The 27,989-nt window shown below is 33.0% G+C and overlaps 2 protein-coding genes, 1 long non-coding RNA gene and 1 pseudogene across 3 annotated transcripts; 3 read left to right on the top strand and 1 right to left on the bottom strand.

The window, feature by feature from the left end:
- The first annotated feature begins 114 nt into the window (after positions 1 to 114).
- Positions 115 to 1,069, top strand: LOC112697731 (uncharacterized). The gene is made up of 2 exons (XR_003151285.3): positions 115 to 425; positions 742 to 1,069. It is a non-coding gene; the product is annotated as an uncharacterized lncRNA (long non-coding RNA).
- A 5,767-nt stretch (positions 1,070 to 6,836) lies between these two features.
- On the bottom strand, positions 6,837 to 8,642 carry LOC112697730 (U-box domain-containing protein 30-like; annotated as a pseudogene).
- A 2,369-nt stretch (positions 8,643 to 11,011) lies between these two features.
- On the top strand, positions 11,012 to 11,892 carry LOC112805976 (uncharacterized). The gene is made up of 2 exons (XM_025848291.1): positions 11,012 to 11,090; positions 11,171 to 11,892. The coding sequence occupies exons 1-2, from the start codon at positions 11,012 to 11,014 to the stop codon at positions 11,890 to 11,892; spliced, it is 801 nt and encodes a 266-aa protein (XP_025704076.1).
- A 78-nt stretch (positions 11,893 to 11,970) lies between these two features.
- LOC140180317 (uncharacterized) lies at positions 11,971 to 12,981 on the top strand. The gene is made up of 2 exons (XM_072220789.1): positions 11,971 to 12,579; positions 12,679 to 12,981. The coding sequence occupies exons 1-2, from the start codon at positions 11,971 to 11,973 to the stop codon at positions 12,979 to 12,981; spliced, it is 912 nt and encodes a 303-aa protein (XP_072076890.1).
- Positions 12,982 to 27,989: the final 15,008 nt, after the last annotated feature.

Below are 27,989 nucleotides of genomic sequence, written 5' to 3'. Positions count from 1 at the left end.
GTGCTTTTCAATTCCTTAATGGAAATTGACTGGTAGGTAGGCTCAAAAGTCCAAACATTGGCAAAATAAAAGTCCACAAAAATTGAGACATGATGAAAATTTTGCTTTTGAAACGAAACCTTTGTGGCTTTTACACTTTCACACACTCTATCTATATTCTCCTCATTTTTTTTATTTGTTTTTCTATGTGTATAAATGAGTCTACTCTAAGTCTCCCACTCAACACAAAACAATAATAAATAATCTTATGATTAGTCATTACAATTAGTAAAACATAGAAATTATAGAACTCCATCATCATCATCATGTCCAACAAATTGGTCACCTTCTTCATCACCTTGGTTCTTCTTCTTAGCTTCATCAGCTTAATCCATGCATCTCGTCCTAACTTTGCATCACTTAATGGATTCTCTTCATTAAATAAGGTAATTAATTAATTAATTAATTAATTAATTCAGATGCCTTCGTTCTCAATTCTCTTATCAATTTTTGAAACTATGAAATAAATATATAAATTAGTCTAATTCTTAAATTATTATATATCTAGTATTTATTGACTCTGAAGGCATATTCTAATTCTTTTATCAAAAATTAAAACTATGAAAATTGTTATTATTATTGATCTTTATTTATTTTCTTATTGTTACTTAGCTTTGGGTTCATTCATCATAACACTGGCTATACTTTATAATTGATTATTGGGGGGTGTGAGAATAATTTTAATTTCCTTTTGAATGGAAGGATATTATTGTTGGTACTAAAGAAGCAAAAATGGAAGGTTTGGAAGAAGATGAGAAGAGTTGTGATGAAGGAACAACTTCTGATAATGAAGAATGCTTGATGAGAAGGACCCTAGTTGCTCATACAGATTATATCTACACTCAGAAGCATCATCCAAAACCTTAATTAAAATAAACTAGAATCATCATATATATCAATCAAACAAGAATAAATGGGAATAAAAAGAATCCATATATAAATATATAGTTATTTGTGTGTGTCATTCAGGTACAAATCTATACATACTGATCTCTTGTTCATAGATAAATATATTTTGTTTTGATTTTCATTTTCCACATGTAATGTATGTATTGTTCTAGTTATTATTATTATTATTATTATTATTATTATTATTATTATTATAAGAACATGCAAATAATATATATAGAAGAACAGATGATGATTGTGTTTTTACTATAAGAAACATACTAAAGTGAACAAAAAATCAAAATTTTTAAAAATAAAAATATCTATAACTCAGTTAAAAAATAATTCAAAATTCAAAACCAATAAAACTCATACTTAGTATGTTTCATATTGGATTATATTTTTGTTTAGCAATTTACTATAGTATATTGACTGAATTTTGATTGTTATAGTATTGATTCCTTAACTTTATTTTTTTAATGGTTAAATAATAAATATAAGGAGTTAGAGAGTTAAACTTTCTTTTTACATATCAAAAGGCCTTTAAAAAATCGTCGGAAAACTGTTAAAAAATTGTCGCTATTTTTCGCTTCTCTTGGCGAAAATGTATTTAAATTAAAACTAAACAAACCCTTAAACGAAAATAAAGAGTTAAATTAATAACCAGTCAAAAAGAGCACAATAATTCTACTAAATCATAATCTTCAAGACCCTTCTTCTCAAGCAAGCAACAAATAAAGGCACCAATCAATCATTCAGCACTAATAACCACAACAAATCTGAAGTAACATTCCACAAGATTAAACACTTTAATTAATCATATACTATATTATGAAATTACATATAAACTGTTAATAAATATATATTGTTAAATGATTATATATCATACAAATATTAGAACAATCACTAATCTAAAACGAGAGCTAGACAATATATTACAATACACAATTAGTAGATTATTTCTGCTGATGGTAAAAAATTTAAGCGTCAATAATTTTAGTCATAAAATAATTAAACTAACTCGATATTCATTAAATATCAGTATAAGTATTCAAAATGTTGTTAATATTAGCTATATAACGAATTAGGTTCAATTTGGGTAAACAGCTTAATTAAATTTTTTGTAAAAAATAACTTAAATAATAAATGATTATTTTAAAAGTAACTTATAAATAAATTATTTTGTGTTTAAGTTTTTAGTTCTAAAAGTACTTATTTTAAAAAAATGTGATAAAAAAATTTATTACGAGAGAAGTCATTTTTTTAAAATTTTTTCTATAAACTCCTAAATAGTTTCTTAAAAATCAGCAATTTAATTTTAAAAATTATACAAGACATTAATAATATTACTTTTCATAAATCAAAAACTAAAAAAAAAATACTTTTAAAACTTTCTAAACGAATCTTAGTCATTTGAATTAATTTATATCTCTTTATCTTTAAAATTGTTGATACTTACATTTTTTATATAAAAAATACTTTATTAAAAAAAACATAATAATAACAACTCTTCATTCAATGTCGAATGTCCTTCTCATGAATATAAAACTCATGACTCATCAGATTTTATTAACAAAAGAGGTGAAAACAATCACTTCTTTTCAATCTACAGTAGTGTTTAGCAATTAATATAAAAAAATGTTAATTAAGCACTGCTGCACTAGTACTATACTAATACTAATCTAATAAGAGCAAAGTTGGTGAGTGACCACAAGAGAGAGAATTAGACACTAAAATCCATGGTTTTGGAGTCAAACAACAAAGTCAACAGTTATGAGACAACAATTAGTGGTTCTCGTGATTAACATTATAATAGCATTAAGTTTACTATTATAGATTACTGAATTTTCAAAATGTAACATCATAATTTGTTTTCTATCTTAAAAAATAAAACCCTCAAATGTAACTATCATTTGTCCAACACCTAACTCTGATGATGCACAAAAGTAAAGGGAAGTGTCAAACACGGCTCTATTATTTTGTCAACACTTTCATATAATGTTTTGTCCCTTAGGAAAAATCACACTCATTTTTAAAATGTGAGGAATCTAAGTAAGTACTATCGTTTTTCTTTTCCTTTCATTATTCAACAAAAGATTTGGATGGTGGTTTCTTTTTAATTTTTTTTTTTACTTTTAGGTCTTATATCTAATTATTACCTAAATCAATACTTCTTACTAATTTTGGTAAAATAGAACATTTTTAATAATTAACTTATTCTAATCGTCTTTTAAAATAATTTTTTTATATATTTTGTTTTTTTAAATAATTATTGCTGCTTAACTTCAACTTGTGAATAGTAGCTGATTATTTTTGTCTACTCCAATGTTGGAAGATTTGTTCCAAATTGTGCCGAGTCTGATCAATAACAACTCGAAGTATAAGTAGGTGCTTCCATTTAAAGATTTATCGTTAGTTAATGAATTGTTACATATATATATATAAGGCGGGATTTAAATTTCTGATATTTCTTTAAATGGACTAATGAACTAACTACTAATAAATTAACCAAATTTGGTTTCTAATTAGTTGATTAGTTAATTATCACACCAACAGTTTCCCCCCTTCTTCTTCTTTTTTTTTTTTTTTGTTTGGACTTTTTCTTGCATAACCATGAAGTGTGAATAAAGCCGAGCCTTATCCTACTAACTTCTTATAATTGCCAAATGAAAAAAAAAAAAAAAACGTTCTCATTAGAAAATAGGGCTACGTAGTCTAAACTATTTTGGGTTGCATATATTTATTTCAATAGGGACTCGGCCCAAATCATAAACATAGAGAAAAACTCGTCTCAAACTAAAAATAGCTGTACCAAAAAAAAAAAAAAAGAAATTAACTCTAACTCTAGTTCTCTACCTAGCAAATAATCGATGCGGATTGTACTAATTTTTTGTCTATCTTAAAAAAAAAAGAAGCAAAACTTTCTAAGGACAAAGAAATCGACAAATTCTTTTCCATTATTACTATTATTATTTTGCATGAATCATTGATTTGATTCATTTATAATTGCACATGAACATATTTTTTATGTGTTCTGCCTCAGTCCAATAAAAATTATGAGTCCGTTTACAGATCATCAACTTGTCGCGTACTCAATCCGTATCTAGAAATGACCTACGTACCACTTCATATCCTATTGAGAAGATTTAAACAACTAGTGAAAGTTTTGAAGCAGACGAGCCCAAGATAAAGGGTCCACCCAAGCACATAATATAAATAGGAAGGGACATATTCTTCTCCAAAAATATCTCACCTTTTATCTTAATTAGCCGTTGTATTGTATGGACACTGAGGAGTCTATTATCTTCACCAAGTATTCAAAATTAATTCGGGACTTATAAATGATAATAGCATCCATCTGATGTGTGTGTTTGCGTGGTGTCACTATCACAATTTAAATGATCAAATGAAGTTATAAAGTTATATATATATAATTAGAAAGCAAGTTAGCAAGAAAAAATATGAGAGGTCTAGACATCTATAATGTGTGATTAATCACTAACCACCATGTGATTAATGCTTTTCCTTTGCATGGAGTTATGATATTATATTTGATGTTAAATATGATGTGCATTAGTAACTAACTCGCCATCTATTATTCTATGAGTGGGTAGGAAAAACTCTTAATAGTATTTGAGTGGAGTTAACGATATATGACAAATTCTTATCCCCCCCAAAAAAAAATCATATAATTCGCCTTAATTCATTCGTTATTTGACATTTCATAATTCATAATAATGAATTTTATTTATTTCAAAATTCAAAATTAAAATACTAAGTGCGTTATCTCTTTATGTTTTGTAAATATATATATATATATATATATATATATATATATATATATATATATATATATATATATATATATATATATATATATATATATACTTGTTATTTTTAGTTTTACAAAGGTAGGGTTTAAGAATATTTATAAAAATATTTTTCAAAACCACTTTATGTTTTCTAAAGTTAAAAATTTTAATATAACCTTATATATTAATGAATATTTAATTGATTTTTTTTTATTACATAACTACAAATTCAATATAAAAAAATTAATGTCTATTTAAACATTATAATTCTATTTTCAATGGATTAATTAAATTTTGAATTTCATTTGTTTATTATTTAGTCACTTTCTCTATCCTTAAAATATTTAAATAAGATCTAGGTGAATATATCAACTTTGGTGTGAAAAAGAAATCCAATTCTCTCTTATTATATATGTATGAATTTCCTGTATAAGAGAAATTATAAGGTGATTAATTATTATACACAACCTATAAATATAAAGTTCACAACCATAGAATTAGTTGGATATTGGAATGAAAAATTTGAGTTTGGTTCAGTGGCCCTGTCACTCTCAAACCTATTAAGGAAGGTGACACATTATTGTTTCAAATTTGAAATATGCATGAATTGATTGCCATAAATTCTATTCAAATAAATGGAGAGACATAACAACAGTCTCCAGATTTTGACCAAACCTAAACCCACCTCATCCAGATTCTTTCACCATGACCATTTACCTTTTCTCCAAAGGACAAATATTATTATTATTATTATTATTATTATTATTATTATTATTATTATTATTATTATTATTATTATTATTATTATTATTATAAAAAACTCTAGCCTACATATTAAAGTTATTATTATTTTATATTTTTTTATAAATACTTAAAGTACTAAAGTGTAATACGAAAAAAGTATATGCTTGTGACCTTTGGCCTCATCCATCTTCAATAAAATAAGATAAGATCTATCTTTATTTGTTAAGTGTCTAAATCTTTGGACTTATTAGTCATGTGTCTCTTATTATTTGTATTTATAAATTGAAAATAAATTCCTTGTAATGTTTGAGGCAATTTAACCAAAAATAATATCCAATTGTGATATATTCATGATTCTATTCTAAATTTGTTTTCTTTCTATTTTCTAAGAGCTCAATTCTTTAATTTCTCTTTTGTTACACGAATTTATGAGTATGTTCTTATTTCGCCTTTATCAGAAAATCCTACTAATTAAAAAATAAAACGGACTATTGTGCCAGAATTTGAGCCCTTTAAAAAAAATCCTTAGGTTCTTCCATATTTAAACATAAATGATGTTTAAGGAAAAGATTAAAGGGAGAAATAACTAGGAATCTTCACAACATTAAACACCGTAGAGTGCGGGTTGCACAGTGCAGGAAACTAACATTGAAATTTTTATTTCAATTGTTATAAAAACAAATTCAAATGAATTCACCATTAAGTAATTACCACCATGGATAAGATTAAAGTGGGGCACTAAAATATCATTTTTCTATAATGTCACAACTCAGATTCCCATCATCTTATTTAGTTTATTTTTTTAATTTTTTCCCTCAAAGCCACACAAGACACAACATTATCTGCTGAATTGACCAGTTTGAATATTGGAATCAATGACAGCTAGTATCCTGCTGATTTCAATTCCAACTAGATTAAAGTTTCTCTAAGATTAATAAAAATGTGTAAAAATAGAATAGAAGAAATCTTAGTTTCAAAAAGGTATGAACAATAGTTGGGTGTATATGAGCTATTAAAGCATTTCTCTTTTTTTTAAAATCATTGTATTGTTGTGATAAGCAGTCATTTAGATATTGAGAATTCAAACTGCACCATAGTTTAAAATTGCTCTAGCTTAATAACAATAGGTAGAAAAAGAAATCTGAATATCAAAAAGATATGAACAATAGTTAGGTGTATTGTGGTAAGCATACAATTGAAATCAATATATTACTAAATTAGTAGAGTAATTCAAACTACAAAAAACTAGTTATATTATACACCATAGATTAAAATTGCTCTAAGTTTAACAAGAATAGGCAAAGACCAAAGAAATCTAAATTTCAAAAAGATATGAACAATTACATGAAGCTATGAACAAATTTCTATTTTATTTTTCATTGTATTGTTGTGGTAAGCATACACTTTGAAATCAAGATATTAGCAGAGTAATTCAAACTGCACATTTTCAAGAACTCAGAAGACATCTGCTTCAACACTGGATTGCATCCACTCTGAATCACTAACAACAGCTTTGGTGCCAAACCAGCTTCCACTGCCTGTGATGCACATTCTTCAGGGGCAATCTTGTAAATAGCCAACAATATTGACAATGCAAATTGTGTGCAATTCTCTGAGACTCTCATCAACAACTTCACCACATTTGGAACAATCTTTGGACATTGCTTCAATGCTAAAATACCCTCTGGAATTGTTGACAACAAATCAAGAACATAGAGTGCTATCTCTAAGCACTCATTGTTCCAATTTGGTAATAACTCAATCAATTGAGGAATTGTTCCTATGCTTACCACTGAGCTTCTAACTGATTCATATGATGAACATATAGATTTGAGTAATTTGAGACCAATTAAGACCCCATTTGGGTGTTTCTTATCCCTAATTAGCCTCAATAACCCAACCAAAAGACTCAAACTTGAAACAATCTCATAATTTTGGATGTCGTTTTTACCTTCCATCAGCAGAATTTGAATCAACTTTGCACAATTCATCTTGGTCTCAATTGTTCCCTCATTCATGATATCAACCAACAATGACACCTTAGCTGGATTCACCAAATCCCTCTTCAACTCAGAACTCAAATCAAAATTACAATTATCCCAATTGCTTCTGACCCAACAGCATGTGAAGTAAATGGACCCAAAAGTGAAGAAACCAAAGCAACCCCATTATTCTCCAGCACTGATTTCCTTGCTTCAACATGAGATTCAACAAGTTTGTGAAGTTCCTTAAGAGCTCTAACTCTAGCTTGACCCTTAACCTTCTTGAGTGTGTCCAAGAGTTCGGAAACCCTACCTTGAACATCCTCCAATTTCTTCTTCATGGCTATGTACTTGTGAGAGAACCAAGTGAGGATCAAGTGGCTGAGAGTGTTGTTTGGTGTGAGAGAATTACCACCATCATCATCATCCCAAAGCTCTTGCATTGTTATGGGGCAAGTTCTGTGGCCAAGTGAGAACCATTTGACGATGTTGGATCTTTCATAGGTTTGGCCAGTTGAAAGTGTTACTGGCTCTTGCATTGGCTCAAGTGAAATTGGACAAATGAACACTGCAGGAACATCATCAATGCTTGTTGAAGATTCCATTTCCTCAATCATCACCTTCAGCTCCAATTTCTCAGCAACTTTCAACAGGGCCTTATTATCTAGACCCAAAAAAGCATCAAGCTTTGAAGTTTCTTTAGATGGTTGATACTGTGGCATTTTAGCAAACACCTAATAGGCAAGTATCCGTTTCTGTTGTATTCGCCAAAAAAGGCAAACTTGAGAATGGAATTGCTGAAATGGAAGCTCAAGAACACTTCCAAGGAATAAAATTTTCGTTGAACAATGAAGAGAAGATTTCCAATTAGAAGATGAAGAAGCGTGTGGTCTGGAAAAGAGAGAATAAAAGAAGAGGAAAAAAAAGGCTACAGAGATAATCAAAGTTGCTTTTTCTTTTTTAATTTTTTTTTTGTTTTCAATGGTCAAAAAGTGCCACCTTGCTGATTCATCATCAAAGACATGATTGAAGGGTGCATTTTCTTTTTCGCCCTCTAACGCTTGATATTGAAGCTCCCTCAAAAAAGAAAATATGATAAGCAAAAGAGAATAGAACAGAACAAAAAGGTTTCAACTTTCAACAAAGAAGAAAACTGAGTGAGAGCCTTGGGACGCTATGGTGGTCCAGAACATGAATATCATGGGTAAATAACCGTGGTATCTTATCGCGATTTACATAGTTAACGAAAAAAATACATTTTGACGTTGATTTGTAAAATGTGTATTCTAATAATATTAAAAGTTAATTTATTTATTTTGATAAATTTTTTTAATTTTTTCAAATGTCCACAAAATTTTTATTAAACAATATACCTTTAGTGTTTTATCTTTAATTAAAATTGGTTAGACTTTTTGTTTTGAATTAATGAAATATATTTACGTGACATATTAATCGGTTAATTTATTCTTTAAGTGCTAATTAAATTGACAAAATTTTTTGAAAAAAAAAACAAATAAATAGATTTATATGAAACAAAAATTTAAAAAACATTATCATTCTCTTTGCTCTTTACCCTTATACTTTTGTGTTGTATTTGATTTTTCAAAGAAATTGACAATAATTGCACTTTCTCTTTTTTTTTGTTCTCTTTCTTTTTATGTTTTTGACTGGAATATTGAATAAATATTTTTGTAAGACCAACTTTTTGAGCATTATTATAACACATTCGCTTTTTCTTAATAGCGGATATAATTTTTTTTTTTTTCAATTGCTTGAATTTTGTGAATACAATACAATTCAATTCAAATACATGTTCCTTGATCTCACTTACAGTAATAAATAATCAATTTCCAGCACAAAATTAGAGGAGGACCACAAAGGTGGTGCACAAGATTGATGACCATAGAACATGGACATTAATTAGTTGGTCCCCAAAATTTTGTTCCTTTTTTTAATATTAGTCTAGAAAATAAAATTAAAACTTTCTATATAATTTTTTGTCTGCATTCAATATTACTAAAAATATCAAATTTTATTGTTTTTTGAAATATTTTTATATTTTTAAATACAGTTTATTTTTGGCAATATTTTATATTATTTTATTTTTCTTTTAAAAGCAAGCGGTCAAGCAAGTGCACGAAGACATATCTCCTTTTATCTTTATAGTTTCTATCAATAAAGTGGTCAAACCGTCAAACAGTGAGAAAGGCAAAGAATGCATGCATATAAGAAAGCAATTAATTATTATGTACCTATAAAAAAGTGTTAATTATTTAAAGATTTAGCTCATATGTATTTTCAAAACACATGATAAAATTTATAATTAATTTTATAATTTAAATTCTTAATATATTTATTGTGTATTTATTAAGATAAATTATTTAATAGTGAGTGCTAAATTAACAATACAATATAAATATAAATTTATACTAAATTTCTATTTAATGATTTGTGAGGCTCAAGAATTTTAATATGGGAAGCAAAGGGGTGTTTTGGCTAGAAATGGAGCAATGGTGTGTTTCACCCAATGATGGATGTAAGCTCAAAACGCAAGGGCGTGTTGCCTGCGACAAGTGGTACGCGGGATGAAGTGGCGCGGCCTGAGTGGGACACGTGGCACCACGCGGGGGCGTGCTGACCTAGCACGTGGGGGCGTGATGATGACGTGGGGAAGCTGGAATGGTCCACGTAGGCAACACGTGGGAGCGTGCTGACCTAGCAGGGGGCGTGATGGTGACGTGGTGAAGCATGAATGGTACACGAAGGCATCATGGGGGGGGCGTGATGATGACGTGGCATCACGTGGGGGCGTCATGGAGACGTGGCCAAGCTTGATTGGTACACGAGGGCATCAAGTGGGGGCGTGCTGAGTCAGCACGCAGGGGCGTCCTGACACGTGGCAGTACGTGATTGGAGTTCGCGGTGAATACTACTCTATATATAAGGCAGTGGTTGGGTTCATTTTCATTCTGAGGAAGTGTGGGAGTGTTCTTTGAGTGTGTTTCTGGTGTAATGGAGGATACCGCAAAGTTAGTAGTGTATCGCGACGGTGAGATAATACGTAATACTCATGAGGGAGTGAGGTTTGTGTGTCAGAATCCGTTTTCGTTTGTGGTTCCATGCACCATGATGTTTATGGAACTTCAGAACGGTCTCTGTCAAAGCATGGAGAACGGTACATTAATGAGAGTGAGCAGAATTCTGTACTGGAATCCGGTTATAGTTTTTGGTGGTCTAATACAGTTTGATACCATGCCAATCACTGATGAAGTGACTATGCGTAATATGTTTCAAATTCCCCGGCAGACTCAGATGCGACAGCCACAGATTGAGCTGTATGTTGAGTTTGAAACTGTAGAGGCGGAAGGGATTCAAAATGACTTAGAGGTGGCGGATGATAGAGCTGCAGTGTACGAGGGAATGAGTAGTGACAACGAATAGGTCTTCGAAGCTACTTATAAAGCCGGTGACGAAGAGCAGGATGGTGATGCGGGAGTTGAGACAGCAGCTGATAATGTAGTGGTTCACCCATCGAGCAGTCAACCGATGAACATGCCATTTTTTATGCGTGAGTTGGATCTCGACGCCATGCATGCACCGGAGTTTCCGGAATATTCAAACATAGGTACGTGATGACCGAATAATATGTTTTTTTTAATATATACTTTGGATTGATTAATAAACGATGATGGGCACTTTCTGTAGGCGTTGCTAATCCCGAGGACGGAGAGTTCCGGATTGGAATGGAATACAGTTCTAGAAAGTCGGTCGTGGCAGCAATTAGAAGTTACACTATCGCTAGAGGAGTTGACTACGACGTGTATGAGTCTGAGCCAAAGACGTTCTATGCAAAATGCAAGATGTATGGGCGCGGGTGCGATTGGCTTATCCAAGCTAGCTTGATACGGAAAAAAGGTTGTTGGGAGATACATAGATACAACGGTTGGCACACGTGCACAACGGGAGTGATTTCACAGGATCATTCCAAGTTGGACTCGGACACAGTTGCTGAGGCTATAAGGCCATTGGTCGAGACTGACCCGTCCATAAAGGTGAAAACTATAATAGCCGAAGTCCAGTCAAGGTTCAACTATACCATCAGTTACCGAAAGGCTTGGTTGGCAAAGCAAAAGTCCATAGCGAAAGTTTTCGGTGATTGGGAGGAGAGTTACCAAGCCTTGCCGTGGTGGCTCTCGGTTATGGTTCAGAAGATGCCTGGGTTAGTTGTCCAGATAGAAACACGCCCACTCTACAATGGGAATGAAGAGGCGCAAGGGGTAAAAATACTTCATCGCGTATTTTGGAGTTTCAATCCATGCGTTAGGGCATTCAGGCATTGCAAGCCCCTAGTTCAGGTAGACGGAACACACCTATATGGAAAGTACAAAGGTACACTTCTGGTAGCTGTTGCACAGGATGGGAACTAAAACATTGTGCCTATCGCTTTTGTCTTGGTGAAAGGGGAGACAGCTGATGCGTGGCACTTCTTTCTAAGGAATCTGCGAATGCATGTTGTCAGAAAAAATGGTGTGGGTATGATCTCGGACCGGCATGAGTCAATTCGAGCAGCAGTAAATCGTTCCGGAGGTGACTGGCAACCTCCAAGAGCATGGTGGATATTTTGTATAAGGCACATCGGCAGCAACTTCCTACGAGCATTCAAAGTCCCTCACTTGCAAAAGCTTGTGGTCAATATTGGGTATTCAATAACGGTGGAGGAGTATAACATCAACTATAAGAGGTTGGAAGAGCAAGGCGAGGCATATACCAGGTGGTGCGATGCCATTGGACTTAGACATTGGGTATTGGCATTCGACAAGGGACATCGATGGGGCCATATGACGACGAACCTTGTCGAGTGCATTAACTCAGTGTTGAAGGGTGCCCGTAATCTACCTGTGTTGGCGCTAGTCCGAGCAACGTATTATCGGTTAAATGAACTTTTCACACAGAAGAGTGCTGAGTCTCACGAACGCAAACGTGCTGGATATACTTATTCAGTATTCGCACAACAGCGGATAGAGGCAAGTATGCAACAGGCTGGGAATATAGTTGTGCACCATTTTGACAAACGGAATGAAGTATTTGAGGTGCGCGAAATGACTAGCGGAAAGGTATTAGTCGTTGATCTTGCACGACGTACGTGTGACTGTGGGCACTTTCAGGTGGAACGAATACCATGTCGCCATGTTATTGCTTGCTGTGCTAACTAGCGAATCAATTGGCACGTGTATGTGCATGACATGTACAAGATGACAGAGGTCCGTAAGGTATATAGATTCGAGTTCTCACCGTTAGGTGATGCCGAGACATGGCCTGCGTATGAGGGACCCACATTGGTCGCTAATCCCGCCTTGAGGCGAACGTCGAAAGGTCGCCCAAAATTGACCAGATACTTGAACGAAATGGACTCACGCGACATGCGTGGTTCTCGGATATGTCGTCTCTGTGGTGCTCAAGGACATAGTCGGAGTCGATGTCCTCAGCGTGCTGGATCGAGTGGTGGGGGGGAATGACTTTTATTTTCATTGTGTTTGTATCTTTAAATTTGCATTTTTATAATAGATTTTCTTTTTTGTCTTAGTCGTGTTTGTAATTTTAAATTTGAGGTTATCCATTGATGTTTAAGACCATGATAACGTTAACATTTACTGTCTTAATGAAGCACATACAAATTTTTAACTACTAATAACATTGGCCAACATACAGAACATTAAATACATATTACGTTGATACCCTAGTATGAAATCTAAAAACCCCAACCCAATGCTCACTTCTTACGGCCCATCCAGTTCAGTGCCTTACCCATCATGCCTAGACCTGGCTTTGACAGAGTATACCTATCAGGTGGATTTCGCTCCGTCCGTAGGTCATATGGGTGACCTGGAACTGCGTCACCCATACCTGCAGCGGTCGACCCACTTGCCTCTTCCCCAGGTGCCGACCCACCCGCCTCTGCCGGCAGTGCCGACCCACCTGCCTCTACTGGAGCGGATGCACCGGGGTTGAACTCATCAACAAGTGTGTATGTCCGCCGAAGGAACCCACTATCACACGATGCACCCTCTGACGTGTGGTCGGAAGCAGGACGCTGCAAACCATGGCTCATACCTACTGATGCCCCACGTGGATCAGCTGAGGCTGACGGTGAATGCATAGCACTAAAATCTGACCAACCACCCAAACTAGCATTGGCCCAATTTTGTAGTTACTGATCTCTGTGACCGCCGATGGAGAAGTCAAACCAATCATGACCGACTGGAATCGTCAGCATCGGCTCAGAGTGCTGTGAATGGTGGCTGTGTTGAGAGTGCTGGGAATGGTGGCTGTGATGAGAGTGATGAGAGTGGTGGCTAGACGCACTCTGGTCCTGTGGCTGTGGTGGCTCTGGTACATAATAAGGAACTGACTCAAACACTGCATGCTGAAGTGGGACCTGAGGTGCAGGTGGCTGAGGAACATACGCCGACAATCTCAGCATATGTCCGTATGAGCGCATGTACCAATCCCGATACTCCGGGATCGGTATGAAATCCCAGGTCGAAAGGGGGTGCAGATCCCGCAGTCGAGTGTTTCGCCTGTTGCCCCACTCCGCTATCCACCCCCCATGCAAAACTGTCCAGTCATAAAGCTGCACTCCGCGAAGAGCCATGTAATGCTGGTCCAGTGGAATGTCCCTTGGTATTTGCCGGGGGGGGAGGGGCTGTGCGAACCCAAACTGACGCATAACTCGGTCCGCAGGGTGCCACTCGATACACTTGAATGACAACAATGGAGCAACGATATCACACACATCAAGATGTCCATGTAACTCGCCGGGTACGATCATTCCTTCGTACGGCCGCCACTCAAACTGCCACAGATAATTCCAATGTCATAACCCTAACAGTAATGTATGGAACTAAGATTCATTAGAACCATAAATATTTACCTCCTGCATGTAGTCTATGTCATGCCTAAATGTCTCAACGGTCTTCTCTAACCACGCTGTGCTCCGTTCCGAATGACTCCACCTAAAACATGTGTATTTACGTAAATACCCCTAATTAAAACATGCATAATGAATATAATCTCTGACAAGAACCATAAATATTTACCTCATGGCAACTGGTATCTCAGCAGGTGGAAGGATATGTCTCGGTACAGGCGCAATACACGACATTCGCTCCCATGCCCAAACAACAACAGATTAAGAGGGCCATCCATCTCCTTCGTATCATATCGTGATGCACGGCATAGTGCTCTGTAAAGATGTGCAAGACATGCTAAACCCCAACTATAAGTATGGATCCTCTCGAAATCGCGAAGCAACGGTAGATACTTCGCATGGGCATATGCGGTCGACTTATCTGTGAATAGGGTCGACCCTAATAGACAGAAAATCTGACATCTCACGTATCTCCTTATGGACTCTTCAGTATCCAACGGCTCTTCATCTCTGATACTTCGAACCTAACCAAGCTTTATATAGGATTTCGAATTACGACTGAGCACCGGTTGACGTCCGAATATTGCCATGCTTTGACTCTGAACGAAATCACTACTACTATCAGTCCATCCACTCACAGGCTCTCCATCAATTGGTAACCCAAATATATGTGCGACATCTTCCAATGTCACCGTAACCTCACCCACCGGCAACACAAAAGTGTGAGTCTCCGGCCTCCACCTTTCAACCAGAGCAGCTAATAACGGGTGAAATCCTCTTATCATCCCAATCCTAGATACGTGGTAGAATCCAGTGGCGCGTAAGTAGTTTTCGACCCTCGGATTCCAACTCTGTGGCGGATCCAATTTACGCACCAACAAATTTCTGTTAGGTTGCATCAACAAAAATATATTTGTTATATTAGTTATAACTATTCATTTATTAATAAACAAATATTACCATATCTATTTATAAAATGTATGTAATCACTTCAATTAATAATATTATTTACATATTTATTTATTTTAATATTTTATTTGTTAAAATCATTAACGTGTAGTGCATTACCATAATTAAAATATTTTTTCTAATATTTTAATATTATAAATAACAACTTATATATATTTTTTTAATATTTATTTATTACTTTAACATTTATATATTAAACTTTTGAATATGTTCAACATTACATACATATTTATTTACAGTATATATATTTTTTATTTTATTAGAGTATTATTTTTATATTTTTATCGTAGAGAAATATATTTTTTTAAAAAAATTTTTAGTATATCGTATAATATAGTATTGTATAATATATATTTTATTTTAGTATTTTTATATTAGAAAATTAATTTAAAATTAACAAAAAATTATTTTTTAACATATTAAATAACAAAAAATAACGGATAAAATACACAATAAAAATATAATTTACCAACTTACATATATAGGATGATCCAAATAATTTATTATATGTTTTTCCAGAGCATTACAATTACGAACCATTCTTCAAAATAAATACAAAATAATATTTTTTTTATTGCCTATCATTTTTTCACCCTTTCCACTAGCAACAACACCCTTTCCCTGCAACCCCCTTCTTCCCTCTCACTAACACCTTTTCGAATGTTGCCCTCAAACCCTCTCACTCACTAACTCTTTCTGTGTTGTATATGGAGGAGAATGCTCCTTATATAGAGCATGAAGAGGCCACGCTTGCTGTTTACCGGGGAACCTGTCCCCTGCATGGCAGCAGCTGCAGCACGCCCCCCGAGGTGCAGGAACATTGGAACTCCGCGACGCCAGCTCCACCTCGCTCCTGCGTGGTGTCAGAAGTGTGCATGCTCGCCGCGTCACCTCGCCCCTGCGTGGTGGTGACACGTTGGTCCGCAGCAGGGTCACCACGCCCCTGCGTGTTGACTGGGTATTCCACTACCCGGTAAATCACCCCAGCCTCCAATATTCTCCCAAAACACCAATGACTTTTCCATAATAAAAATAAATTCCAGATTTGAGAGTCGTAACTTTAATGAATTTAAAAAAGTAATTTTTATAGGTATATAAATAAAAGTATGGTCTCAAATGAAGTACACACAACAATAACACAAATACTTTTCTTTATATATACATCATATATGAAAAATTAATATATACGAATCATTTTAGTTATATTGAGATAATAATGTTAGTGAATATTAAAATTTTTTATTTATATTTTTTATTTTATATTTTTATTTATTTATTTTACAACATATTATTAGTCTAAGGTTTTGATAAAAATTTAGGAAGGCACTGATAATAAATTTTTATTATGTTAAAGTTCTTTCATCTTGAATTTAGGTTAAATATTTTTTGTCTCTAAGGTTTGAGGTGAAAATCAAAATTATCCCCAACTTTTTTTTATTATTAAAATCATCCTCAACATTACAAAACGTTATAAAATCGTCATTTTCTACTTCAATTATATTTTTTTGACCATGTTGTCCTTAACTATTAATAAAAATAATATTTAAAAAAAAAACAAAACCCCACCCCACCCCCACTCCCCAGGATCTCTTCGTCTCTTCCCCCACCCCCAATGTCATTCTTTCTACTCTGAGTCTCTTAGAACTCCCCTACTTCCCACTCTAAACGCCATCTCCACCACCATCATTAGTTTTCAATTTCCACTATCATTGTCCTTCACCTCCATTTCATCTTCATTCGTTCATCATCTTTATCGTTCACTATTGTTCAACCTCATTCATTCACCAGTTAACCACTGAACCCCACCCACGTGCACCCACCACTACATGCATCCAGTCACCTACACTTCTGCCTTCATTCTACCACAATCTCCTTCTCATAATCCACCAACACTACCAACAGCAACAATAGAAAAAAAAGACATAAAAAATAAAAATTAATTTATTCAACAACAATTTTTTTTGTTAACAACAACAATCACAATAATTAATTTATTCATTATTCATTCCAAGTAATAGTAAAAAAAAATACACAATGAACAAGCCCTCCATAACCCATCGAAACACCAAACCTCTAAGCCAAGCCAACAACAATATCTGCCCCCAACTCACCAGGAGCCTTCAGTACAGTGGGTGCCAAGAGATCAGTGGCCATAACAACCTTAACCCCATGAGCATGTGCCTTCTTGATAAACTCTCCATAGTCCAGAGTCTCACCGTCTTCAACCTAACAAAATTAAAGCCACCGTCTTCATGACCCACCATCACACAGAGATAGGCTACCTTTACGTAGTTGTTGACGTCGTCTTCTGCGGTGAGGAGGCGTCGACAGTTGTTTTGTCGGGGGAATGGACGGCAAGGAGTGGGGTTTATGCGGGATGTAGCTCCCTTCGTGTGGATGTAGTCGTCGTTGCCGATGAGTTGATAGGCGGCGGCTTACCGTATATGGAAGCTCTTTGGCATCGGTTGGGAGGCGATGTCGCAGCTACGTAGGTGAGAGAGATGAGAGGATGTTAATAAGGGAGGGTTATTGGGAACTGATGATGATGGTAGAATGAGGTTTAATTTTTTTGGGGATCTGATGATGATGGTGGGATGGGATTTGGGGTGGGTGAGAGGAAGAGAATTGGGGGTGTGGGGAGGGGAGGGGGAGAGACAAAGAGATGCTAGGGAGTGGGGTGGGGTGGGTTTTTTTTAAATATTATTTTTATTAATAGTTAAAGGTAATTTGGTAAAAAAAAATATAATTGAAATAGAAAAGGACAATTTTATAACATTTTGTAATGTTGAGGATGATTTTAATAACAAAAAAAGGTTGGAGATGATTTTGATTTTGGTCTCAGACCTTAAGAACGAAAAAAGTACTTAACCCTAAATAAAAGTATGGTCTGAAACAAAGTACACACAACAATAACATAAATACTTCTGTTTACATGTACGATACAACATATGAAAAGTTAATATATATGAATCATCTCGATTATATTGAGATAATAATAGTAGTGAATATCAAAATTTTTTATTTACACTTTTTTATTTTTATTTATTTATTTATTTATTTCACAACATATTATCAGCCGAAGGCTTTGATAAAAATTTAAAAAGACACAGGTAATAAATTTTTATTATGTTAAAATTCTCTCATCTTGAATTTGATGCTCTTGATATATCTGAAAACAACTACTTATCATGAATATTAGATACCAAAATTCATCTTGATTTAATGGATCTTGGAGATACCATTAAGATTGAAAATAAAGTATCAAAAAAATATAAAGTCAAAGTCATGATCTTCCTTTTTTCTCATCTTGATGATGGATTGAACAATGAATATCTGACATTAAAATATCTTGCAGATCAGTGTAAGAACCTTGAAGACAGGTATAATCATCAAAAGACAGCGATACTTCCTCAAACCCGATAGAGTGGACACACTTGCGTTTATAGGATTTTAAATCTATAAATGAATACAATTCAGCGATGTTTCGAATTACTTAACGAATGAAATTATGTGGAAAAAAGATAACTGATATTGACATGTTAAAGAAAACTTTTTCGATCTTCCATGCATCGAATGTGCTCCTACAGCAGCAATATCGAGAAAAAAATCTTAAAAATATTTTGAACTAATTTCTTGTCTTCATGTTGCTGAACGAAACAATGAATTGCTTTTAAGAAATCATGAAGTACGCTCAGCTGGTGCTGTCTCATTTTCTTAAGCAAATGTGGCAAATTATAACCCAGAATAGGTAAATGGTAAGACTTTAGTAAGAAGAAATATTATGGAAGGAAGAAAAATTATATTCACAAAAAAGAATATCACCAGAAATAGGATAAAGAAAGAAATAATGGGTAAAATAAATCAACAGAGGATAAATATTTTTGTTGTGGTGGAAAGAGCCATTAATCACGTACATGTTGTACCTTAAGGCACTTAGTTGATCTTTATCAAGCATTATTTTTAATGAGCAAGGAATGGGGATAAATTTTAATTCAAATTAGGGGTGTACAAAAAAACTGGTTTCACTAAACTGAATTGAAACTGAACTGAAACTGTTTTAAATAAACCAGCTTTTTTCAAATAAAACACTGAATTGAAACCATAATTTTTATGGTTCAGTTTAGTTTTAAACCAAATTAAAACTGGTTTTATTCAAATTCCAAAATTAATTTTTTTACTTTCTCTCTCTCTCTCTCCCCCTTCCTCTCTCTCTCCTTCCCTCTATTCTCTCTCTTCCTCTCTCTCTCCTCTTTCTCCTCCACCTCTCTCTCTTTCCTTCTCTCCCTCCTTCTCTCTCCCCCTCCTCTCTCTCTTTCTCTCTCTTTCTCTCTCTTTCCTCTCTCCCTCCTCTTTGTCTCCCTCCTTCTCTCTCCCCCTCCTCTCTCTCTCCTTTCCCTCTTTCTCTTTGTCCTCTCTCTCTCTCTCTCTCTCCCCCTTTCCTTTCTCTCTTCTCTCTCTCCTTTTCCTCTCTTTTCTTCTCTCTCCTTTTTCCCTCTCTTTCTCTCCCAATTCCCCCTTTCTCCTTCTCTATCTTTTTCCCCTCTCTTTCTCTTCCATCTCCCTCTCTCTTCCTTCCTTTCCCCCCACTCTCTCTCTCTTCCTCTCTCTCTCCTTCTCTCTCTCTCTCTCTCTCTCTCTCTCTCTCTATTTCTTTGTCTCCCTTCTCTTTCTCTCACTCTTTTTTCTCTCTATTTCCTCTCCCCCACCTTTCTCTCATTTCCCTTTCTCTCTCTCTCCCGCTCTCCCCCCTCCCATTCTCTCTCCCTCATCCTCTCTCTCTCTCTTCCCTCTTTTTCTCCCTCATTTTCCCCTCTCTCTCTCTTTTTCCTTCTCTCTCTCTCTTTTTACTTCTCTCTCCCCTTCCCTCCTCTCTCTCTTCCCTCTCCCTCCTCTCTCTCTCTCTCTCCTTTTCTTCCTTTTCTCTCTTTCTCTCTCCCGCTCCTTTCTCTCCCCTTTCCTTCTTTCTCTCTTTCCTTCTCTTTTCTCTCTCCTTTAGTTCTTTCTCTCTCCCCTTCCATCTCTCTCCCTCTTCTCTTTTCTCCTCTCTCCTTATCTATCCTCCTCTCTTTCTCTCTCATCTCTCTCTTCATCTCTCCTCTTTTCCTCTCTCTCCTCTTCTATCTCCTCTCTCTCTCTCTTTCTCTCTCTTCATTATAAAGTGAGAGAAAGGGATAGAAAAGAGAGAAAAGAGAGATGAGGAGATTGAGGATGGGAGAGAGAAAAAAGAGAGTGATGAAGAGAGAGAGAGAGAGGAGAGAGAAGGAGAGGATGAGAGAGATGAGGGAGAGCGTAGTTATATTTGTGACGGAGCGTGGCAGTGGTGTATGTGAAAAAGGTTTTGAGAATAAAGGAGTTTATAGTAGAAGCAAAGACTTTGGGAGAAGAGGAGAGAAAGGGTAAGTGGAGAGATGAGGAGAGAGAAAAGGAGAGAGAAAAAGAGAGAGAAAGAAAGAGATGAGGAGAGAGAATAAGAAAGAGAAGGGATAAGGAGAAAGATGGAAAGGAGAGATATGAAGAGAGAGGAAGGGAAGAGAGATGGAGAGAAAGAGAGAAAGATAGATAGAGAGAAGGAGAGAGAGAGAAGGGAAAAGGAGAGAGAATGATAGAGATAGCATGGGGAGAGGAAAGGAGAGAGAGAGAGAGAAGGATAGAGAGAAATAAAGGGAAAGGGGAGAAAGAAGGAAAGGAGAGAGAGAGAGAGAGGGAGAGAGAGAGAGAGAGAAAGGAGGGAGAGAGAGGGAGAGAAGAGAGAGAGGAATAGGGAAATGAGATAAAGAAGCGGAGAGGGAAAAGGGAGAGAAGGAGAGAGAGAAGGAGAGAGAGAGAAGGATAGAGAGATAGAGAGAGAATAAGAGAGAGAGAATGATAGAGAGATAGAGAGAGAATAAGAGAGAGAAGGGAGAAAGAGATAGGAGAGAGGGAGAGAAAGAGAGAGAGAGAGGGAGGGAGACATAATGTAAAAACTATTCTTTTATATATTAAAACTAGTTTTAGCTTATGAACCAGTTTAAACTGGTTTTTTTAATTAAAACTAATTTTATTTTTATGAACTGGTTTAAACTGGTGCACTATATTGTAAACTGGTTTAAAACTAATTTCTTATGTGACAAAGCAGTTTGGTTCAGTTTCTAAACCATTTAAAATGGTTTAGTACAGTTTCAATTCAGTTTATGAAAAACTGAACCATGCACACCCCTAATTCAAATGATGCTGTTGAAAATTACACCACTCATTATGAAGTATCTGAGTTCTTTGAGAATTATGAAAGAAATATTGATCATTTAATCAATGATAAAAAAAGTTTAATATTTGGGTTCGTTAAGTACTTATGTCAATAAATAATATAAAAAATTTCTTGTTAAGTTTTATTTTCTATGTATTTAAGTTTTGAAGTATGATGTATATAAATAATGTTTAATAAAATATTTATAGGGTAAAGTACTAAATTGGTCTCATACGTTTGGACGTAATCCTGTTTTGGTCCTTAAGGTTTAAAGTGTCCTATTTGAATAAAAAAAAGTTTCATTTAGTTTCAATGTAGTCCCACCATAAGGTCAAAGTTAAATAATTAACGGAATGTCCTATATGAAGAACAAGATCAATAATCTGGAGAACAAGTACAAGCTCCAAAGGCACAAAATTAACCGTGGATGTATCAATATATTTATTTATCATTTTCTTTAGTTCTATAAAAAATATTTCATTTAAATTGTAAGAAAAATGATAAATAAATGTATTTGATGTATCCACGGTTGATTTTGTGTCTCTGAAATTTGTACTCGTTCTCTAGATTATCGATGTTATTCTTGTACTACTGTCATGTAGTATATTCCGTTAATTATTTAACTTTGACCTCATGGTGGGACTACATTGAAACTAAATGAAACTTTTTTGGATTCAAATAGGACACTTTAAACCTTATAAACAAAAACAGAATTACGCCCAAATATAGATGACCAATTTAGTACTTTACCCAATATTTATATTTGTTTTTAAGAATTTTAAAATTACTAAACATGTCAAGTTCTACAATAATAATAATAATAATAATAATAATAATAATAATAATAATAATAATAATAATAATAATAATAATAATAATAATATTTTTTAGTATATGACACTATTTTTATGTATTTTTACTTAAACAAACCGTTCCAATCAAGAATACAATTTTACTGCGCATGTATTTTTACTCATTTTATGTTATGATCATCTTATTATTATTTATCTTTGGAAAAAAAAGCGATGACATATAACGAAGATGTTTGCCTTGCGAATAATGCATGTTCGTATACCATTCCCAAAAGTAGTAGATATTTTACTCATCTTATACCAAAAGAACAACAAGTTAATACCATTATTGGCTCAAGTAATGTAATAGAAGGCTTTGAAAGAGCTACAATTTTATTTTCTGGATGAACAAAATTCATAATAAGTAATACATAACTGTCTACTAAGTCTCTAAGAAACTTGTTGAGTTTTAAAGGCATTGGCCGAAATAAATATCATATTGAAATAATGAATGAAAAAAATCATGAGTATTTATGTATCACAACTTATGATTTAAATAAAAATGTTATATTAGAAAAGTTACCCCCATTTTTTCTAGGTTATATTATACTAAAATTAGTACAATTAAATCACATACCATTATAAACCAGAAGTTTATTATCCCAAATAAATTCATAATTTGGCATAATCGATTAAGGCATCCTGAAACAACCATGATACAGAAAATTATTAAAAACTCCCATGGACATTTACTAAAGAATTAGAGAGTTCTTCAATCTAGTGGCATGATCACTAGTAAAAATTAAGTTTGAGTCTCCTGAATTTCTAAAAAGCATGCAAAGAGATATATGTGGACCTATTCATCCACCATGTGAATTTTTTAGATATTTTACAGTCCTAATAGACGCATCCTCGAGATGGTTACATGTATATTTATTGTCTTCTCACAACTCAAATTTGATTAAAAGCACATTTTTTAGAAAAACCAATCAAAGCAATTCGCCTTGATAATGCTGTTGAATTCACTTCCCAAACTTTTGATGTTTATTGTATAGTTAACGAAATAAGTGTTAAACATTCAGTAGCTCATGTTCACACATGAAATGGGTTAGCAGAATCACTTATTAAACGCCTCCAATTAATTGCTAGACCCTTACTTGTGAGAACAAATCTCCCAACCTCTACTTGGTGGCATGTTATTTTAAATCCTGCAATACTTATTCGCTTAAGGCCAACAAGTTACCACCAATTCTCTCCTCTACAATTAACTTTTGGTTAGCAGCCAAATATTTTCCATTTGAGAATATTCGAGTATGTGATATATGTTCTAATTGCCCCGCCTTATCGTACCAAAATGGGACCCCAAAGAAAATTACGGATATATGTTGGATACGATTCTCTCTCTATAGTGAGGTATTTTGAGATAGAAACAGGAGATGTGTTTAAAACCTGATTTGCATATTGTCATTTTGATGAATCAATATTCTAATATTAGGCAGAGATAATAAGCCACTTGAGAAAGAACTTAATTGAAACGTATCATCGTTAATGCATCTAGATCCATGATCAGGAAAATGTGAACTAGAAGTTCAAAAAATTATACATTTGCAAAGAATAGCAAATGAATTATCTGATAAATTTTTCTGATACAAAGAGGATAACTAAACCCTATATACCAACTGAAAATGCCCCAATTCGAATTGATGTCCGAGTCGGACAAATAGCCACCGAAACAAATTTACGTCAAAAGCATGGTAGGACTGTTGGTTCCAAAGACAAAAATTCTTGAAAAAGAAAAGAGGTAAATATTATTCCTGTTGAAAAAAGATAAAGACATAGTAAAGACAACTGTAGTTGTCCAAAATTCTGATATAATTTTGACGCCAGAAGATGTTCAAGTACCTAAAAATTATGAAAATTGTGAAAGTAATGATCTCAATAAATTATGTCTTTGGAGGAGAAAAATGGAACCAAAATAAAATAATTATCAATAAAATATTTGCATATAATGTGGCATTACACATCATGCATGAAAGTAACGATCTTGAGCCAAGAACATTCGAAGAATGTCGACAAAGGAATAATTAGCCAAAATGAGAAGAAGATATGAAGGTTGAGTTAGACTCACTTGCAAAACGTGAAGTCTTTTGACCTGTAGTCCATACACCAAAAGATGTAAAACTTGTTGGATACAGATAGGTATTTTTAAGAAAATGAAATGAAAAAAATGAAGTTGTATGCTATAAAAATTGACTTGCGGCACAAAATTTTTACAAAGGCCCATAATAAATTATGAAGAAACATATTTTTCTGTAGTAGTTGTAATAACATTGCATTATTTGATCAGTTTATCTACATACTATAAACTACATATGCATCTAATGGATGTGGTGATAACATATTTATACGGATCATTAGATTGTGATATCTATATGAAAATTCCTGAAAGACTAAAGATATCTAAACAGTCCAATGAATATTCGCAGGGGTTATACTCAGTCAAATTATAAAGATCTTTATATGGTCTAAAGCAATCTGAACGAATGTAGTATAATCGTCTTATTGAGTATTTGGCTCAAAACGGATTCAAGAATGATGATATCTGCATATGTGTTTTCTTAAAAAAATATGCATCTAGATTCATTATAATTGCTGTATACGTTGATGATTTAAATATAATTGGAACTCTTGAAGAGATTTCAACAATTATAAAAGCTCTAAAAGAAGAGTTTGAGATGAAAGATCTCGAAAAAACTAAATTTTGTCTCGGCATGCAGATCGAGCATACAAATAATGGGATTAGGGATGAACGCGGATAAGATCGGATCGGATATGGTCAAAATTTCGATCTGATTCGCACTAAAATCATCGGATCGGATCGGATCCAATATCCGCATTTTTTAAGATTGGATCCAATCCGATCCCGGATATCGGATATCGGATATATCCGCAAAACACAAAAATATTTTTAAAAGCTTATTTTTATTAAAAAATATCAATATATTCATTTTTTCTATTCTTTTAAATATATTTACTCTTAAAATAATATTAAACATACTTTTTTAAATAATAAATTAAAATAATACAACATATATGATAATTATTAGTTAAAATAAAACATAAAAAGAATATTTACTTATTTATTTTTTTATTTTTGCGGATACGCGGATATGCGGATACCAACACAAAATCCGCAATCCGATCCGATTAGTGTACGGATCCAATCCGATCCAAAAGCCTTGCGGATCGGATCCATATCCGCAATTTTTGGATTGGATTCGGATAAACATCGCGGATATGCGGATTGGATCCGATCCATGAACACCCCTAAATGGGATATTTATTCATCAAACAACATACACAGAAAATATTTTGAAAATATTTTATATGGATAAATTACATCCATTAAGTACCCCAGTGATCGTAAGATCTTTGGATGTGGAAAATGATCAATTCTAGTCTAAAGAAGAAAATGAAGATATCAGTGGTTCTGAAGTACCATATCTTTGTACTATTTAAGCACCAATGTACCTTGCTAATAATACACTGTCTAACATATCATTTACTGTGAATTTACTAGCAATGTATAGTCCATCTCCAACTAAAAGACATTGGAATGGAATCAAATAGCTTTTTCTCCATCTTCATGAAACAGTTGATATGGGACTATTTCATTTATATGAATCCAAGTCACAATTAGTTGGTTATGTAGATGCAGGATATTTGTATGATCCACGTAAAGAAAAATCTCAAATAGGATATCTATTCACATATGGTAATAGAGTTATTTCATGGAGATCTACAAAACAGACAATAGCAGCAATATTCTCTAATTATGTTGAAATACTAGCGATATATGAAGCAAGTCGCAAGTATTTTTGGCTCAAGAGTTTAATCCAATATATTCTATCATCATGTGGACTAACTGATAGGAAAATAGCTCCAATTATTCTGTTTGAATATAGTATAACATGCATTGCTCAATTTAAGGATGAATGCATCAAATGTAATAGAACAAAGTATATTTCTCCTAAATTATTCTTCACTCATCATAACCTTCAAAATCAATGAACAATTGATGTTCAACAGATCCGTTCAAGTGATAATCTAACAAATTTATTTACAAAGTCACTCTTAAAATCTTTTTTGAAAGATTGATACATCAGATTGGGATACGTTGAGATATTAAATAATGTCGATAAGAGAAGGATGTTATACTCTTTTTTCCTTAATCATATTTTTATCCCTATTGGATTTTCTTGACAATGTTTTTAATGAGTCAATTCTCAAAGGATATTATACTATTTTTTTCACTAAAACTTTTATTTATTGAGTTTTTGTTTAGTAAGATTTTAATAAGGTATAATTCTAAATGGACATCTAAAAAGAAGTGTTATAACATGAATAGATATTCATTTAATAACTTGTAACTTTCTTCGTTATATGGGGACTTAGTTTTTCTATGATAAAAAATTCAAGTTCTCAAGATAAAGTAAACTTAGCGAAATTTGAAAAGTAAATTTTGTACATATATAATCTGAGACAAAATACATATACACCCAACAATAATATAAACACTTCTTTCTATATGTTCGATCTAATATATAAAAAATTAATATATATGAATCATCTCAGTAATATTAAAATAATAATATTAATGAATATTAATATTAAAATTTTTTTGTTTATATTTTTTATTTTATATTTATTTATTTTTCTTTATTTATTTATTTCACAACAGAATTCAGTCAAAATGTATAGTTGGTACTTAAGCAGACAGCGGTTCTTAGAAATTCTTTAGACCAAACATTATAATATTTTTTTAATTAAAAATATTATTTATACATTAAAATTAATTATTAAAATAAATTATTAATATATATATTTTAATTTATTTATAATATTTTATATATTTTAATATATATTTTATAATAATAATAACTGAATTTAATATACACCTAACACTATTATTTTTTTAATACTTGTTATCTGATTTTTGGAATCGGAATATTTTTTTATATCTTATATTTGATTGTTTCCTCATTGTAAGATATGAATAATTTAACTTTTTAAGCCTATATTACTATCCACCACTCCTTTGGTGGGATTCAGATTATTTTTTCCAACATACCTTCATTAATTTGTTTTCTTATATCATTTGAATATTTGATGTATTAGAAATTCAATGTATAGAAATAATATATCTAATAAAATTGAATTTGTAATAATGTAAGCGACATATAAAAATAAAACAAATAATAGTATATACTTAAAACATTTTATATTCAAATATCGAAGTTTGTACACCAATGCCTTAAGCAATCAGGCAGAGAGAAAACGTACAATTCAATTAAATCAGGGCTAGCTACTATGCATTCTTGCATTTAATTTTCATTTTGTTGGTCAAAAACTCGTTCATTTATTACATGGATATATAATACACCAAATAAAGAATAATACTACACATCTAAATCTTTTTATAAATTAAATTCAATCAAATTAAATAATAAAATTTAAAATAATATTAATTATAATTAATTTTTATTATATTAAATCAATTTTATTAAATTTAATTATAAAAAAAACTTAAATACGTAATATTATTCTCAAATA

The sequence above is a fragment of the Arachis hypogaea genome, chromosome 16 (genome assembly GCF_003086295.3).
Source record: "Arachis hypogaea cultivar Tifrunner chromosome 16, arahy.Tifrunner.gnm2.J5K5, whole genome shotgun sequence".
Classification (NCBI taxonomy): Eukaryota; Viridiplantae; Streptophyta; class Magnoliopsida; order Fabales; family Fabaceae; genus Arachis; species Arachis hypogaea.
The sequence above is the reverse complement of the archived record's forward strand: the minus strand, read 5'-3'. Positions and strand labels throughout refer to the sequence as shown.